The following is a 14967-nucleotide window of genomic DNA, read 5'->3' as shown; positions in this document are numbered from 1 at the left end:
CCACTCTCCCTAGTACCCCAGTGCATAAAGAGGAGGCGCTCACACAGTGACAGGTCACGGGTGAGTGGCAGCTGATCCCCGCTCCCCGTGGGCCACTGTGGGACCTGTGGGGCCGGGTGGGGGCACTGGCTTCCCGGGCTGGGGTCCACAACACCCCAACCCACCATGCAATGACCGTGAGCAGCTCCTGCAGCCCTTCCACAGCCCCACGGGAGCGGCCCCCTTTTGCCGCCGTCTAGGAAGGAGGCTGGGGTTGGAGCCAGGCAGCTCCCCCGGATCCCCCGCTCCCCTGTAAGCCCTGTGCTGTGCAGGGACCCAAGCCATGACCTTTCCAGCCCGTCCTAGATGCATGGACCCCGACAGGGGTGACACCCCCCTGCCCCGCCCTGTGGTCAGGGGAGGACAGTCAGGGCCCGCTGGGTCCCCCTGGCTCATGAGCAGGCTTGCTCTTCACTCACTGGAACGTGGAGTCCCTCGTGCTCCCCTAGGCCCCCCTCAGGCTATTCACACATCGCTGCCCTCAGGGTGGGGAGTTTGGTCGCACTCTTGCTGGCATTAGGTTTTAATTTTGATGAGTCCAGTCCGTCGCTTTCTCCCCTTGGTCGTGTGCTCGTGGAATCTAAGAGAAACCTTCGATCCCCGCCCCTCCCCAAGCCCGCAGGGACACTCGCTGGCCGGCCCACCCGCCACCATCTCTGCGCCGGCCCCGGGCTGGGAGACGTCACCCCCGAGCATCAGGTGGGCAGTTCCCCGGAGCCCCTGGGTCCCCCGCCCGTGTGCTCCTGATACCGGGGTGGGAGCGCTCTGTGACCCCCGCGTGACGGCATGTCCTAGGACAGTGGCTAGGAAGGTGGACTGTAGGTGGGCGAGGGACAGACAGGCAGCGAGGGCCCGTGTGTGATGCTTCAGCCCAGCCTGTGCCCCTCGGGGCTACGGGGTTGTCTCTGGCTCCGGTCAGACGGAGGGGCACCTGCCCACGGGGAGCACCCGGACGCATGTGTCCTCGGAAGGTTCTCACGCACCGTCATTCTTGGATGTGTTTGGATTGCAGCACCATGCAGGAGGACTCAGAGACCCTGCTGGCCTTGCAAAGGCCCAATATCGTGGCCCAGTACCATCAGGTGAGGCCCAGAAGGGACCATAGACACTACACACCCACGACAGGGGGGACCATACCTGCAAGAGCAGGTGAGGCTCAAGAGGGGATCAGAGCCAAGGATGAGCCAGGTCAGCCCAGACAAGGACCGTAGTCACCAGGAACAAGTGAGACCCTGGGGATGGTCCCAGTGTCAGTAGCAAGTAAGGGTCCATCCTGGAAGCTAGTCATTGGTAGCTGAGGAGCCCAGTCACCAGGTACAGGTGAGGCCCAGGTGGGGACCACAGTCACCAGGTCCAGATGAAGACCACAGCTACCAGGCCCAGGTGAGCCCAGGTGGGGACCACAGTCACCAGGTCCAGGTGAGGCCCACGTGGGGACCACAGTCACCAGGTCAGGGTGAGGCCTAGGTGGGGACCACAGTCACCAGGTCCAGGTGAGCCCAGGTGGGGACCAGAGTCACCAGGTCCAGGTGAGCCCAGGTGGGGACAAGAGTCACCAGCTCCAGGTAAGGCTCAGGTGGGGACCACAGTCACCAGGTCAGGTCAGGCCCAGGTGGGGATCGTCACTGATAGATAGAAGCAGGTGAGGCTGTCAGGCTGTGCCCACCAGGCAGACAGGCCCTTCCTCTGGTGCCCGGCCAATCTCAGAGGGTCGGCGCTCCCTCAGGATTCAGGGGAGGGAGGATCCCTTCTGCTCCCTTCTGTTCCCATTTCCCTGCTCTGATCGGACCCCACCACGGAGCCCCCTCTGTTGCAGGCACACCAAGCAGGGTCTCCGCAGGACCTGTCACTGTACAAGGTCACCGACCACCAGGGCTTTCTGCAATCCCCTGGATACCCCTCATCCATCTCAGGGTGGGTGGCGTTTGCAGGAACACCTCTCTGGAGGCTGACCCCCCGCCCAGGTCGGGACCTCGTCCCCTGGAGCCCTCTGAGGGCCATCTCTGCGCTGGGCTGCAGCTGAGACACCCCAGAGGCCGACCCGGGATGTGGGCAGGAAGGGAGCTGGGCCCGGGGGAGGCCCCTGGACACTCAGAGGAGGGGCCCCCACGCCTGCTTCAGGCAGGCCCAGGTGTCTGCCTCCTGCATCCGGGGCGGGGGGGCAGGCAGGGAGGGGTCCAGTCCCTTCAGCAGGGGCTCCCGCAGGTGAGGGGCTCTGGGGCCGGGGCGTGCTCTCCGTAGGGTGATGGCCTGGTCTGGGGCGAGTCCGCAGGGGTGCTCTCACCCACACCCCCCAGCCAGGGCCCCCACAGTCCCGAAGGCTTCTGCGGGGCTGCAGGTAGATGCCGGGGACCAGGCCAGGGCAGGGAGGTGGGGGGCCGCAGAGGAAAGGCCCGACCAGGCAGGAGGAGGGAAGAGGAGGAGGGGGCTACCCTGGGCGAGAACGAGGAAGGGGACAGTCCAGTGGCCTAGGTCGCAGGGGACGAGGCTGATGGGCCAACAGCCCCACGAGAACCTGACGGACACTGGAGACTCCAGGTGGAGCCCCCTCAGCCCTGCTCACGGCCCAGTGGCTGCTGGGATGGCTCAGGGGTGGTCGTGCTCAGGGGCTCCGACAGGACAGGAGGTGAAATGGGCCAGAGGCAGAGGGGACAGCAGAGAAGGGAGTCAGGGGACAGCAGGGGGATGGCCAGGGGGCAGGGGGAGGCCGGCTGGACGCTGGGCAGTCAGGCCCTGGGGAGGCAGGGGACCTCAGCGGGACGGTCACAGGGCACCCGGGCCACGCTGACAGCTCTCGGGCTGGTCCATCGAGAAGGGGGCAGGTCACCCCCTGGGGGCGCCGAGGGGTCCCCGCCCAGCCCACCCCCGGCAAACACCTTTCTCAGACCCCCCAAAACGCCGCCCCCACCCGCCCTCAGGCCACTGGCAGCCCCTGCCCTCCCTGGAGAAGCCCTGCCCTCCCCAGGCCCCTGGGTGCAGACGGGGGTGGGGGGGGTGCGGTGGCTGTGGGGCCGGGGCCTCAGGGCTCTGCGTCTCTTGCCTTCCAGGGACAAGGAGCTGCCCAGCCCCAGCCCCCGCGAGGCCAAGGTGAGAGCCAGTCCTGGGCCCCGGGCAGGATGTGGGGGGGGCTGGGGCCAGCTGTCTGCACCCCGTCCCCCACATCTCCCCAGTCCCCCGTCCCAGCGCTGCACGGGCTGCCGGGAACGCACCCCAGACCCGGAGCCCTGGTCCACGGGGGGCCCTGTGCCTTCCTGGCTCCTCCGGGTCCCGCGGGGGACTGGACGCGGCCTGAGCGCCCACCTCCCGCGGCTGGAGCCTCACCTGCGGCCCCCACTTGTCCTCTTCCAGAAACTCCGCCAGGAGACCCGGTGCACGGACAAATAGATAAAAATGCTCAAGCGATGGGACCACTACCTCCCCAGCGAGAAGGTGGGGTGCTGGGTGCCCCCGAGGGCTCTCCGTCCTGACGGGGCTGGGGGGCCGCCCTCAGTGTCCTCCTGCCCCATCCTCGGGGGAGCCCCCTGCTTGGGGAGAGTCTGCTGGGAGCCCGAGCCTCCCCAGGCTCCGGGACGGCAGTGGGGGAGCGTCAGGTCGGGGCCATGGTCCCTGCTCCTCGTGGGGGACGGGGCCCAGCTCCAGGGAGACCCAGCCTCTCCGCAGACACCGTGGAGCCGAAGCCTGAATCTTCTAGATACCTCGCACTCCCTGGGCTCCAAGGGGCCGCCCTGGGCCCCTCTCACCAGCACTGTCTTCCTCCCCGCAGCTGCGGTGCCGGGTCTACAAGGGGGTCCTGCCCCAGGTGCGGGGACAGGTGTGGCTGCGATTGCTGAACGTCGACCAGGTTAAGGCCAGGAATGCCAGGAAATACCAGGTGGGGCCCGTCCACTTCCCGTGGACCCTCAGTCCCCTCCCCACCAGGGCTGACCCCCCATGTCTCCTCCCCACCCGGGCTGAACCCCCATGTCCCCTCCCCACCAGGGCTGATCCTCCATGTCCCCTCCCCACCCAAGGCTAACCCTCAGTCCCCTCCCCGCCCACGACAACTGGGCACAAGCCCTCACGCAGGCCCCGCGGGCACGGTGGGCACTCCTGCCGTCCCCGGCCTCCCAGGGGAAGGGTGGAGGTTCCTGCAGGACACACTCCCTTGGGGGCCCCAGGGCTCCCTGCCCAGGACAGCAGCTGCTGACAGGTCGGGGTCTGTGTCCCTGACGCCGGCTCCTCCTTCCGGGGTCTCCCCGCAGGAAATGAAGGAGGCAGCCCTGGCCTCCTCCCGGGACATCATGCAGATCGACCTGGACGTCAACCGGACGTTCCGCAGTCACACCATGTTCTGGGACCGCTACGGGGTTGGGTGAGGCTGCTGGGCCTGCGGGATTCGGGGGCCTGGGAGAGGCCCGGGGGCTTCTGTGCAGGGGCCATGGGGTCTCCAAGGCCGGGGGGAGCGATGGCAGCAAACACACTGCCACATGGTAGGGTGCTGGGGATGACCCCTGTGCCCCCACCCCCGGGGTCTTGGGGATGGGGAGGCTCCAGGACGGGGCCTCCAGGGGTCACCGTCTGAGCTGAACCCCAAGGGGGTGAGGAGCAGCCCCGTGAAGAGCAGGGGGCCGGGGTGGGGGCATGGGGGGCAGTAAGGGGACCTGGGGGCCAGGGTGCATGGCCGCGGCTGGACCCGGACACATGGACCCGACGAGGGTCAGACAGCTCAGGGTGACACCCACCCTTGGTGCTTTATGTACTTCTGAATTCTGGGCATTTTATTTTAGACAATTTGCAGTTGGTGAGCACACATAGCATGATGACCCCCAGATGCCGCCCCCGGTCCAGGCAGGCCCTGCACTGAGCACACGGGGCCCCAGGAGCAGGGGCAGGGGTCACAGCAAACCCCAGACTGGGGTCGCCTTTATCTGTAGACGTCTCCGTGTGCACCTTAGAGAAGGGGGTGCCCTGTGTCCGCAGGCCCCCGACGCCATCCCCCTCAACCACCGCCCCCACGCCATCCCCCTACATCACCCCCCACACCACCAGACCCCCCACACCCCCAGACCCCCCACCCCTATACTATCGGTCCCGCCACCCCCACAAGGACACGTGCAGCTGCCCCCTGTGGGACATGCTCAGCCTCCCCGGCTACCTTGGGGTTCTCTGGACGGCCTGCTCCCGTCAGAAGCCCGGGTGTCCCGTAGAGTCCCCAGGGGCCGCGGGGAGGTGGGGAAGGCAAGGAGCCCCCGACAGGGGGGTGCAGGTGGGTGGAGCAGAGGGTGCAGCTCCCTCTGTGTGCAGCGGGCAGGGTGTGTGGGAGCCTGGGACCCCAGGGGTGACCTGCAGGGGCACCAGGGACGGGGCTGAGGAGCCGCCAGGCAAGGGTGGCTGGGCTTCCTGGGGGGCCACTCGGACTATCTCCCCAAGAGAACTCGGTGCTCCTCCCTGCAGGGAACCTGCTGCCCCCCGGGGCCCCCGCGGCCCTCAGAGCGCAGCCGGGTCAGGCTGACCTGTGACCGGGCCCGGGGGCCACGGAGCCGGGGTGCAGACTCAGGCCGCTGTGCGGGGGGCATCGGGCAGCTCCTGGCAGCGCTGAGGGGGCCGCACCCCATACCCCCCCGCGCTCAGATAGTGACCCCAGGGGTTTGCAGCCTGTATCGGGGTCACACCTGCACGATGTTCCCTGCTCTCCTCACGGCGGCTCAGACCTGGAGCCCCGAGATGCTCTGGGATGGGCGGGCCCGGGGTTCCCCACACAGAGGCCAGCCCAGGGACACCTGGGAAGGCCTGGGGGTGCGCTCAGGGCCACGGATGCCCCGGCTGCGTGGGCTCGGGCAGGGGCCACGTGGGGCTGGTGGTGTTCCCGGGACACAGGGCCAGGCCAGGACAGGGGAGGAGAGACGTCAGGGGCTGCGGGGACCGGGGCAGGGGGAGCGCTGGCTCCCAGCGGGCGTGCAGGGGGGGCCGCTCCAGGGCTGGAGGGGGCGCTGGTGGCGCTGGGGGAGCCCGGAGCTGCACACACCACGGAGGGAGCCACTCGGAGGCATTGGACACCCCACGGTGCACTTAACCCCTGGCACGCTGCACGTGTGAGGTCGCCGCCTGTCCCCGTGCGCAGACCTGACCCCAGAGATCGGCCCCCGCGGAGGGGCCCTGCGGGCCATGGGGCCTGCGGGGCGGGTGTCTGCACCTTGGCGGCCTCGCTGGGCGGGGGCTGACTGAGCAGAGCCCCCCGCTGTCCCCCCTCCTAGGCAGCGAGCCCTGTTCCATGTGCTGGCGGCCTACTCGGTGTATGACACCGTGAGTGTCCCTGCCCCCGCCTCCTGCCCCGCCGGCGGCCTTGTCCTGAGTGCTGGTGACCAGCGGGACTCACAGTCAGGGGCCCAGCTCCACGGCCCCCAGATGCCGGGGAGGGTCTCTCTCCTCCGGGACGGGCAGGGGGCGGGGTGCAGGCCTCCCAGGGGAGGTAGGGCCTGCGTGCCCGAGGGCCGGGGCTGCCAGGGGCCCCCAAGTGCACCGCGGCCGTCCTAGAGCTCGGGTCTGGACTCTGACAGACGGCACTACTGATGAGAACCCGGGCGGGGAAGGCTCCCACTCCCCTGAAGGGCACGAGGCCGAGGCGTCCAAGAGGCCGCCCCCTTCCACGGCGCATTCCAGAAGGGTCCCCAAGGACCCCAGCTCACACGCTCCCCGGCCCCGCGGGGTGTCCTGGCCCTGCTCCCCTCGTGGGACCTCCCAGGGGCCACAGTCAGGCCCCCGACCTGCCCTCCGGTGGGTCTCCAGACCTGGCGGGTCCCCTGCAGCCTGGCATAGCTCACGGAGGCCCCTCCTGCTGGTCTGAGGACGGGGGCCCTGGCACGGTGGCCACAGGGCTCGGTAGCTGGTCCTGGTGGCCCTCACTTACCCCCCTGCCCTCTGGGAGCCCCCTCCGGGAGCCCGGGCTGTGAGGGAGCCAGGGGAGCCTGACACCCGCGGGGAGGGATCAGAAAAGGCCTCGGGGTGCACGCCCTCCGTGGGGCTCTGGCTCTTGCAGGAGGTGGGCTACTGCCAGGGCATGAGCGAGATCGCGGCCATCGTCCTCATGTTCCTGCCCGAGAACGCCTTCTGGGCGCTGGCCCAGCTGATGACAGACGACAGGCATGCCATGCACGGTAGGGGCCCACCGGGCCGCCGGGCGGGAGAGGAGCTTAGGAGGGCCTCCCTGCAGGCTGCTGCACCTGGGGGCAGGCGGGGACCCCCCCAGCCCGCCCCCTCCACGGGCAAGAGCCCCGCCTCCCCGGTGGCCTCCGGGTCCCGGAGCCACGGCCACCCACCCCACCGTCTGCAGGCCAGGCTCGCAGTCCCGCTGCTCCCCCAGCCTCCCGCCCGGCTGCCTGCCCCCCAGGCCCCCCTGCCAGCCCACAGCCACACGGGGCCCAGGGGGCAGCATCTCCCCCTCCCGGGGGCCCCCAGCCTCACTCCCAAGCCCCACAGAGGGCCATGCACGCCCATCACCCTCCCCATGGCCTACACCCGCTGCCCCTCGGGGCTGGGGACCCGCCTGTCCCCGCGGCGGCCCCTGCAGGAGAGAGGGTGCTGGGTCAGCCGGGCCTGGTCCTCAGCCCCCAGCCCACGCCCCGCGGGGTCTCTGTGAGGACGAGGGTCCCCGGCCCCACACCCCCGGCTTGAGAGGCAGCCCTGCCCTCTGGGAAGAGCCGGTCCAGTCAGGGCTCCGAGGGCGGTGGGCACATGGGGGTCAGGGCGTGGGGGTAGGCCCCTGCCCCGACACCCCTCACCCCACCTGGTGCAGGAGGAGGCCCTGATCGTGGGGGCCTGGGGCCTTCTCAGGCTTCTTCGTCCCAGGCTTCCAGAAGCTCCTCAGGTTCCAGGCTCATCACCAGCGCGTCCTCCAAAGAGCTCTCCCCGACCTGAGGAAGCACATGGCACATGGGAGCTCCTGAGGTTCCGTCCCCGGGGTCCGGGGCAGGGGGTGGGGGGCACGGCCCTCCGAGCTGCCCAGAGTTGGGGTCACGTTCCTCCCCTGGGGCCCAGGGGCACCCTCGGGGCTGGGCAGGGCTGTGGGGAGCGCAACAACGGGCTCCAGGGGCTGCGGTGTGGGGCCTGAGCACCTCCTGCCCTCCCGCCAGGACGAGGAGCAGATGTCCACCGGCATCTATACCCCAAAGTGGTTCCTGCAGTGCTTCCTCAGCCGAGTGAGGCCCCCCAGGAACCCCGCTCCCGGACCTGCCCCCTGCCCCCGGGGAGGGCCAGCTCAGCCCCACCCTCCAGACGAGCCAGGCCGGACCCCGGGGCCCTGAGGCTGAGGCTCGCAGCCCAGCCCGTCCTGGAGAAGCCCAGAGGGTCCCTGGACGAGGTTCCGGGGGGCGGGCCGTCTCTGCCTCAGCTCCCCTGGGGGAGGCCAAGTCAGCCCGGGGTGTAGACGGGCCCTCGGCCCATCGGGCGGCCAGCCTGGGGTCCTCTCGAGGCGTGGTGTCGTCAAGTGCAGGCAGAGTCTGTGCCCCCAGGGGTGCGGGAGGTGCTGGCCGGGGTCGGAACCCGGAGCGGCCGGGAGTCCTGATCTCCCTGGGAGGAGGGCACGCACTGGGGGGGGGGGGGTGCTGTGGTGCCTCGTTGGAGGCAGCCGGGGGGGGCAAATGGCAGGCCTAGCTTAGCCCCAGCCAAGCCCCCCAGGGGCCCTGCTCAGGCCGCTCCTCCCACCCCGCTGTCCCCTAGACCCCCTTCTCACTCACCCTGAAGCTGTGGGATGTTTACATACTGGATGGGGAGCGGGTGCTCACGGCCCTGGCCTACACCATCCTCAAGGTGCACACAAGTAAGTGAGCCCCTGGGAGCCCAGAGGTGGGGAGGGGGCAGGGGCGGTGACCCTGTGCTCTGAGCAGCACCCAGACCTGGGGCGGGGGGGACGGCGGGGCAGGCGGGTGCAGTGGGGCTCCCTGAGAGGAGCAGCGGGCAGGGGCCACCCCGGCCAGCGCACTGCCCACGGCGCTCCTGGACACAGCGGGACCCCAGCCGCTGGACTGGGGGCACTAGGGGCCCCAGGGCAGGGCCTTCTGGGTCTGACTCTCACCCACTGCCCAGAGAGCCTCCTGAAGCTGCCCCTGGAAGGGCTCCGGGAGTTCCTCCAGGACTCTCCGGCCCAGCCCTGGGCCCTGGAGGACGAGGCGGTGCTCAGACACCTTCGGGCCTCCATGACCCAGCTCCGGAGGATGCGGTGCGACCTGCCCCCACCCAGGTGGGCTCAGGGCCCCGGCCCCTCCCGACTCGGCCTGCTGGGGCCACCCAAAGGGGACAGAGCCCCCGTCCTCATCTCTGGGGCTCTCCTCTTCTGCTCTAGCCTTGGGGACTCCAGGCTAGGGCTGGGCGGGCAGGCACCCACTGCAGGGCCCGGGCACCAGTGTGGGGGGCTGAGCACAGGGTCAGGCGGGGGGGCCACAAGGGAGCTGAGGACCCCCGGGGCCCCCAGCGGGGAACACATAGCCTGCTGGAGACGCTGACCCCGTCAGCCTCTTTCCAGCGGGACCTGGAGTTCCCCACGAGGCCCCTCGGCCTGAAGCGAGTGTCCCCGGCGCCCAGGCCTCTCCTCCCTTCTCCGGCCTCTGAGCCACCGCCCAGGGTGGAGGAGCAGGCCTCCCCGGGCCCAGCCACCCAGCCTGAGCCGCCCGGACCCCCTCCCAGCCAGGCCATCGTCCAACTTCCCCCCCAGCGATGGAACTCCCTCCCCACCCTCCCAGTGTAACAAGACGGTGCGGGCAGGTGGCCCCCGGACACGGTGGGCTTGAAGACAAAAAACGGGGTCCCCTTCCCTTCGGCACCTGCCTGGGCCACCCCAGAGGCCCCGCGACGGACCAGGCCCTGGAGCACCCCCGGGACTCCCATCACGGGGTCCCCCCAGCCCCCTAGGGACGACGCTGTCGGGCCCAGGACACCCTTCCTGCCCCGCGGCCACTGCAGCTCATGCCTCTCGCTGGGCAGTGACGGGCACAGCCAGGGCAGAGCCAGGGCGGCGCTGAGCCCGCTGCCCCGAGGCCCCGCACAGGCCCGGGACCCTCTGCCCTCTGCGTCCACAGGGCAGCTCAATGCTCGCGGGCAGAGCGTGGTGGTGAGTGCGGGGGCCCAGAGGCTCTGGCCCGCCGTCACCGTGCCCTGCCTCATCTTGCTGTCCCTCCCGGAGGGCGGCACCCCCCGCACAGGACACCAACCCCTGACCCAGAGGGACCTGGGCTGGCCTGGCCCCAGGCTCTGTGGGGGCAGGGGCGACTCGAGAACTGCCCCCCAGGCCCAGCACTAATGGGATCCAGTGCTCCGGGGCCCTGGCCAGGCCTGCGTTCTGGCCCCGGGCTGAGCGAGCCCTCTCAGAGCCGGATGTGGCCTCCTGGGCCCTGGGCGTGCCCCACAGATCCAGGTCACTGACCTAGGGCAGCCCTGGGGATCCCGGGACACCCCAGGGCAGGGCAGCAGGGGCAGGCCCGTGGGCCCCACCCGCACCCACACCAGGAGGCAGGCTCCTCCACGTGCTGGGGCTCCAGCAGTCAGTCACCCGGCCCCAGTGGGCCCGAGGCCGGGGTCCAGCTGCCCTGCGGGGACCTAGAGCAGGAGCCCATGGGCCGCAGGTCCAGGCCAGCTCTGCTGTCCCCAGAACCGCCTCTCAACACCCCAACCTCAGGACACACACCCCCACCCGGAGTCCGCACAGGCTCCAAAGTGGGCGACTCCAGCACCCGTACCCCCGTGGGATTCCCGCTTTCCTCTAAGGACAGGAAGGTCTCCCAGGGGAAGGCGCACACCCTCGGCTCTGAGCCCGTTTGCTGTTGCAAGTTCAATAAGGTGTTGTGTGAAAATGCACGGCCGGCTCGTTTCTGCGTCTCCCGGAGCTCTGTGCACGGGGTGTGGAGACACCCCCAGAGAGGAGGAGGGGGGACCTCCCGGCCCCGACCAGCCCCTGCAGGGGCGCCGCCAGGCACACACAGCTGACGTCCCCACGTGCCTTGCAGGTGCGGCCATACGCCAGGGTCAAGACCATCAAATAATTTACTGCGACTCAGCCTTTGCCCCGCGGGCAAGGACGGGACTGGGGGAGAGTGACAGCCGGGGGGGCCCGTGGCCTCAGTTCACGACAGTCTGTGCAAAGCGCCCTGGGAGGTCCGTGCTCCCCCTGTCCAGGGGGCCTGGGCTGGCCGGGCCCCGGGGGCGCTTCCTTCCTTCCTCGCCCTCCTCCTTCCTCCTTCCGCGCCTCCTCCCAGCTTCCGGCACCTCCTCGCCCCAAGCCTGTGCGCCTGGGGCACAGAGGACCAGCGGGGCTGCCAACGTGGCCCTGGAGGGGACGTCAGGACAGCAGGCACTTGCAGCTCATGCAGCCTGGGCCTCCCTCGTCGGGCGGGCTCAGCTTGCGCACCTTGTGCTGTCGAATCTCTCGCACCAGCGTGTAGAAGGCATCCTCCACGCCCTGGGAAGACGGGGCTGGCTGAGCGTGCGGCTCGGCCCGGGGGCCTGGCAGCGCAGGGGACCGAGGGACCCCAGCGTCAAGCTCATGCATCATCCCAGCTCCCCCTGGCCTCTCCCCACCCCGCCCCCACACAGGCAGCCCCAGGGCTCCCCCCATCAGGCGGCTTGGCCCTCAGGAGCTCCCCCACAGGGCAGCCCCGAGGTCTGGCTCCCAGCTCTAACATCCAGGGTCCCGCTCCTGTCTGACCTACCACCCTGGTCCCCCACAGCCCATTAAAGAGGGCAGGGCCTACACGGGCCCATGGGGCTTTCTGCGGGCAGGGGCCAGGGCCCCAGGGTCACCACTCGGCCTGGCTCAGGGCAGCTCTCTCTGGGGACCTCTGCCTCTCCCTGGAGCTGTGTCAGCCCAAACCCTGGGCCCCGGCCTCCCTCGCTGCCCTGCCGTCCGGGGACACTTACAGCGCTAGGGGCCGCTGGGTCACGGGGGTCCCGGAGGGTCCCAGAGGGTCCCGGAGCTGGAGCCAGAGCCAGACCGGCTGCCCTGTGTCGGGGGAGAGGGGGCAATAAGCACTGCTCCCTGGCAGGGGCGGGGCGGGGCGGGTCCCCAGCTAGCTGCGGGGTGGGGAGCCGGCTCACCTGGCGCGTCTTGGCTGACGTCTCGATGTAGGGGATGCCGTAGCTGCGGGCGAGGTCCTGCGCCTGCCGGGACTCCACGGTGCGAGCAGCCAGGTCACACTTGTTCCCCACCAGCACCATGGGCACGTCGTCAGAGTCCTTCACTCGCTTGATCTGCTCCCTACAAGAAGGAAGGTGGGAGCCAGTCGGTAGGCTGCAGGCACGGCTGCATCCGAGACCCTGACAGAGAAACGCGATGAGAGGCAGAGGAACAGGTGGCTCTGAGGGCCGGCCGGAGGCTCACCTGTACTGGTGGATGTCCTCAAAGGACTTGGTGTTGTTGATGGCAAATACACAGAGAAAGCCCTCCCCCGTGCGCATGTACTGGTCCCGCATGGCGCTGTACTCCTCCTGGCCCGCTGTGTCCAGGATGTCCAGCAGGCACGTCTCCCCGTCGATGACCACTTGCTTCCGATAGGAGTCCTGCGGCAGGCCAGTGCTTCAGAACGCCCAGCCCCACACCTCCGAGGACGGGGCCACCCAGCCACCAGCCCCTCCTAGGTCCCCAGGTGCCACCCCCAGGTCCCACGAGCAGGGGCCGCCCTCCTGCGGAGCCCACAGCAGACATGCCCACAGCAGGCTCAGGGCTGGGCGAGCTCACCTCGATGGTGGGGTCGTACTCATCCACGAAGTGGTTCTGGATGAGCTGGATGGTCAGGGCGCTCTTGCCCACGCCTCCAGCGCCCACCACCACCAGCTTATACTCCGTCATGGCTCCTCACGGGACGCAGCACAGGACGCCAACGAGGTCTCCTGTCCCACCTGCTGAGGAAGCTGCTCTCAGCCCTGAGCCAGCCCCGTGGGGCAGACCACCCCGGCCCCGACCCGGTCCCCAGGCCCCACACAACCAGGGAACCGGGCGCAGCCGCCCACCTGTGGCACCTCCAGCGGGGGGGGCGGCGGGGGGGGGGGTAGGCACCTCGCCGGCGCTCATGGCTGCGAGAGAGCAGGGAGAGCTGACAGCTGAGAGCATCTCCCAACCACGCACCCAAATTAGAAGTTGCTGGGTAGGCAGAAAGCGTGCACTGGAGGGACCCGGAGGCCCTGCAGGCTGAGATTACCGCCCCTCCCCGCAGAAACAGGTCCTGCCACAGCGGAGTGCAGCAGCGTGCCCGGGCAGGCCAGAGCCCCGCCGCGCCTCGCTGCACCGGACTAGCATCTGCGGAGCGCCCGCGGCCGCCAGCTGCTGCTCCGGGGGCGAGGCCCGGGCCCTCCTGTCCCGGGGGGAGCCCCAGGCCCGCGGCCGCTCGAGCTTCGCAGGAGAGCAGCGGCGGGCTGCGGGGATGGCGGCCCCGGGAGCAGGCCGGCGGGGTAGGCGCGGGGACGGCGCTGGGCCGCGGCCTCCGGCCCGGCTCCCGGTCTGGGAGGTTTCGGGACGCGGTGCCCGGGGCTCCGGTGCGAACGCCCGGCTCGCCCGCTGTGCATCGCGGAGGCCGCCCGCCGCCCGGGCCTCGGGGGCGCGCCTGGCGACCTGGGGGCCCCGCACGCGGCCCGCGGAGGAGAGGGCGCGGACGCCGCCGCCCGGGGCGCCCCCGCACCCCGCACCTCGCACCCCGCACCCGCCGCAGCGCCCGCCCGCGGCTCACCTGCGCCCCCGCGCGCCCCGCCGCCGCCGCCGCCTCCACCGCCCGGCGCCGCAGCCCCGGCCGCCCCCGCCCCGCCCCGCCGCCCGCCGCCCCCGCCGCACTCACCGCTCACTGGCGCGACTGCCCCCGGGGCCGGGGCCGGGGCCGGGGCGGGGGCGGGGAAGGGGGCCGGGGCCGGGGCGCGCGGCTCGCCCAGCGCATGGGCTCCGTCCGCGGAGGGTGCGGCTCGGGCTGCGGGCTGCGGGCGCGGGCGGGCGGACACTCGGGGGGGAGGGCGCGCACGCCCCGCCCCGCGCCCGTCCGTCACGCAGGCGCGGCTCGCCATTGGCCGCGGCCGTCGGGCCACGCCCCCGCCCCGCCCCGGCCCGCCCCGCCCCGCGCCGGTTGGCCGGCCCGCCCGCCCGTCACGGGCCGCGGCCGGGCGGGGCTTCCGGGAAGCGGCGCGGAGGGCGGTGCCCGGCCCCGGAGGCCCTCGTGGGCCGCGGCCTGGGGGGGCTGGGCTGCGCCCGCGGGCGCTCGGCGGGAGCGCGAGAGGCGCGGGCCGGGGCGGCGGCCTCCGCGGGGAGCTGCCCGACAGGACCGCGGGCGGCGGTGCACCGGGGCGGGGGCGCTGCAGACCGGCGGGAGCCCGTGTCCCGCGGTGGGGGGCTCCCTGCGCCGCGAGGCCCAGCGGAGGGGTCAGGCCGGGAGACGAGGCTCGAGGAGGGTCAGGGTCGGCGCGCCGGGCGGACGGCCGGGACGGGAGGCGGGCGCCGGGGCAGGCCGGGCCGCGCCCCGAGCTCTGGGGCCTCATGGCCGGGGCTCGGTGCCCTACACCCCCGTTCCCATCAGGTGGCTCCGGAACGGGCGCCTGGCACCTCGGCTTCGTCGTGCGCGCGGCACCCGGGGCGCCCAGGCCACAAGGGGCAGCGCGGCGCGGAGCATCGTTTGATCCCGCCCCAGGGGTCTCGCTGGGCCGCAGCCTCGCCCCTCTCCTCAGCCTCCCCCTGCAGGCCGGCCCGCCCAGCCCCCTAGCCCGGAGGCTCCGGCCCTGCAGACGCTTGCGCGGGGCCCAGTTAACGATGGGCCCTCTGCAAACCAGCCCGAAAGCTGCCCGAGGGCTGCGTGCCGACGGCTCCCCCATCCGGAGCGCGAACACGCACACCCCGCATCTTTTCCAGACTTTCAAAAAAGACGTGGTTTCGACATTTTATTTTAAATTTCAAAGTAGTGCATCAACACACCGTGCTTGTTTACAAAAAGG

The 14967-nt window shown here is 71.0% G+C and overlaps 2 protein-coding genes across 16 annotated transcripts; one reads left to right on the top strand and one right to left on the bottom strand.

The window, feature by feature from the left end:
• Window positions 1-4: 4 nt before the first annotated feature.
• LOC140612960 (USP6 N-terminal-like protein) lies at window positions 5-11453 on the top strand. 13 transcript variants are annotated; one of them, XR_012014079.1, is made up of 11 exons: window positions 5-60; window positions 655-738; window positions 1052-1121; window positions 3087-3126; window positions 3388-3468; window positions 3803-3880; window positions 4281-4390; window positions 7055-7172; window positions 7849-7962; window positions 8734-8833; window positions 9100-9119. XR_012014079.1 is itself a non-coding variant. In XM_072791244.1 (10 exons), exons 3-9 carry the CDS (start codon window positions 1056-1058, stop codon window positions 7930-7932), a joined length of 615 nt encoding a protein of 204 aa, XP_072647345.1. In that variant the 5' UTR covers window positions 5-60; window positions 655-738; window positions 1052-1055; the 3' UTR covers window positions 7933-7962; window positions 8734-8833. The 13 variants fall into 13 exon arrangements, 7 of the variants coding, with proteins under 7 accessions (XP_072647345.1, XP_072647344.1, XP_072647346.1 ...); XR_012014078.1 differs by lacking the exon at window positions 9100-9119 and adding an exon at window positions 8148-8213 and having other exon boundaries at window positions 8734-8804; XR_012014077.1 differs by lacking the exon at window positions 9100-9119 and adding an exon at window positions 8148-8213 and having other exon boundaries at window positions 7811-7962; window positions 8734-8804.
• HRAS (HRas proto-oncogene, GTPase) lies at window positions 11032-13961 on the bottom strand. Of its 3 annotated transcripts, XM_072791253.1 has the most exons (6): window positions 13830-13961; window positions 12740-12900; window positions 12383-12561; window positions 12100-12259; window positions 11923-12004; window positions 11032-11464 (listed from the first exon to the last, which is right to left on the bottom strand). In XM_072791253.1, exons 2-5 carry the CDS (start codon window positions 12848-12850, stop codon window positions 11942-11944), a joined length of 513 nt encoding a protein of 170 aa, XP_072647354.1. In that variant the 5' UTR covers window positions 12851-12900; window positions 13830-13961; the 3' UTR covers window positions 11032-11464; window positions 11923-11941. The 3 variants fall into 3 exon arrangements, with proteins under 3 accessions (XP_072647354.1, XP_072647352.1, XP_072647353.1); XM_072791251.1 differs by lacking the exon at window positions 11923-12004; XM_072791252.1 differs by lacking the exons at window positions 11923-12004; window positions 13830-13961 and adding an exon at window positions 13725-13771.
• Between the last annotated feature and the right edge of the window lie 1006 nt (window positions 13962-14967).

This window comes from Canis lupus, chromosome 21 (genome assembly GCF_048164855.1).
Source record: "Canis lupus baileyi chromosome 21, mCanLup2.hap1, whole genome shotgun sequence".
NCBI lineage: Eukaryota > Metazoa > Chordata > Mammalia > Carnivora > Canidae > Canis > Canis lupus.
The sequence above is the reverse complement of the archived record's forward strand: the minus strand, read 5'-3'. Positions and strand labels throughout refer to the sequence as shown.

Coding starts and splice junctions, on each gene's coding strand:
- LOC140612960 (XM_072791244.1), top strand. CDS start 1,056: ATGCAGGAGGACTCAGAGACCCTGCTGGCCTTGCAAAGGCCCAATATC. Junction 3,127..3,387: donor CCAGCCCCCGCGAGGCCAAG/GTGAGAGCCAGT, acceptor GTCCTCTTCCAG/AAACTCCGCCAGGAGACCCG. Junction 7,173..7,810: donor CGACAGGCATGCCATGCACG/GTAGGGGCCCAC, acceptor CACCTGGTGCAG/GAGGAGGCCCTGATCGTGGG.
- HRAS (XM_072791251.1), bottom strand. CDS start 12,850: ATGACGGAGTATAAGCTGGTGGTGGTGGGCGCTGGAGGCGTGGGCAAG. Junction 12,562..12,739: donor AGTACGACCCCACCATCGAG/GTGAGCTCGCCC, acceptor GGCCTGCCGCAG/GACTCCTATCGGAAGCAAGT. Junction 11,465..12,099: donor CGTCAGCCAAGACGCGCCAG/GTGAGCCGGCTC, acceptor CCGTCTTCCCAG/GGCGTGGAGGATGCCTTCTA.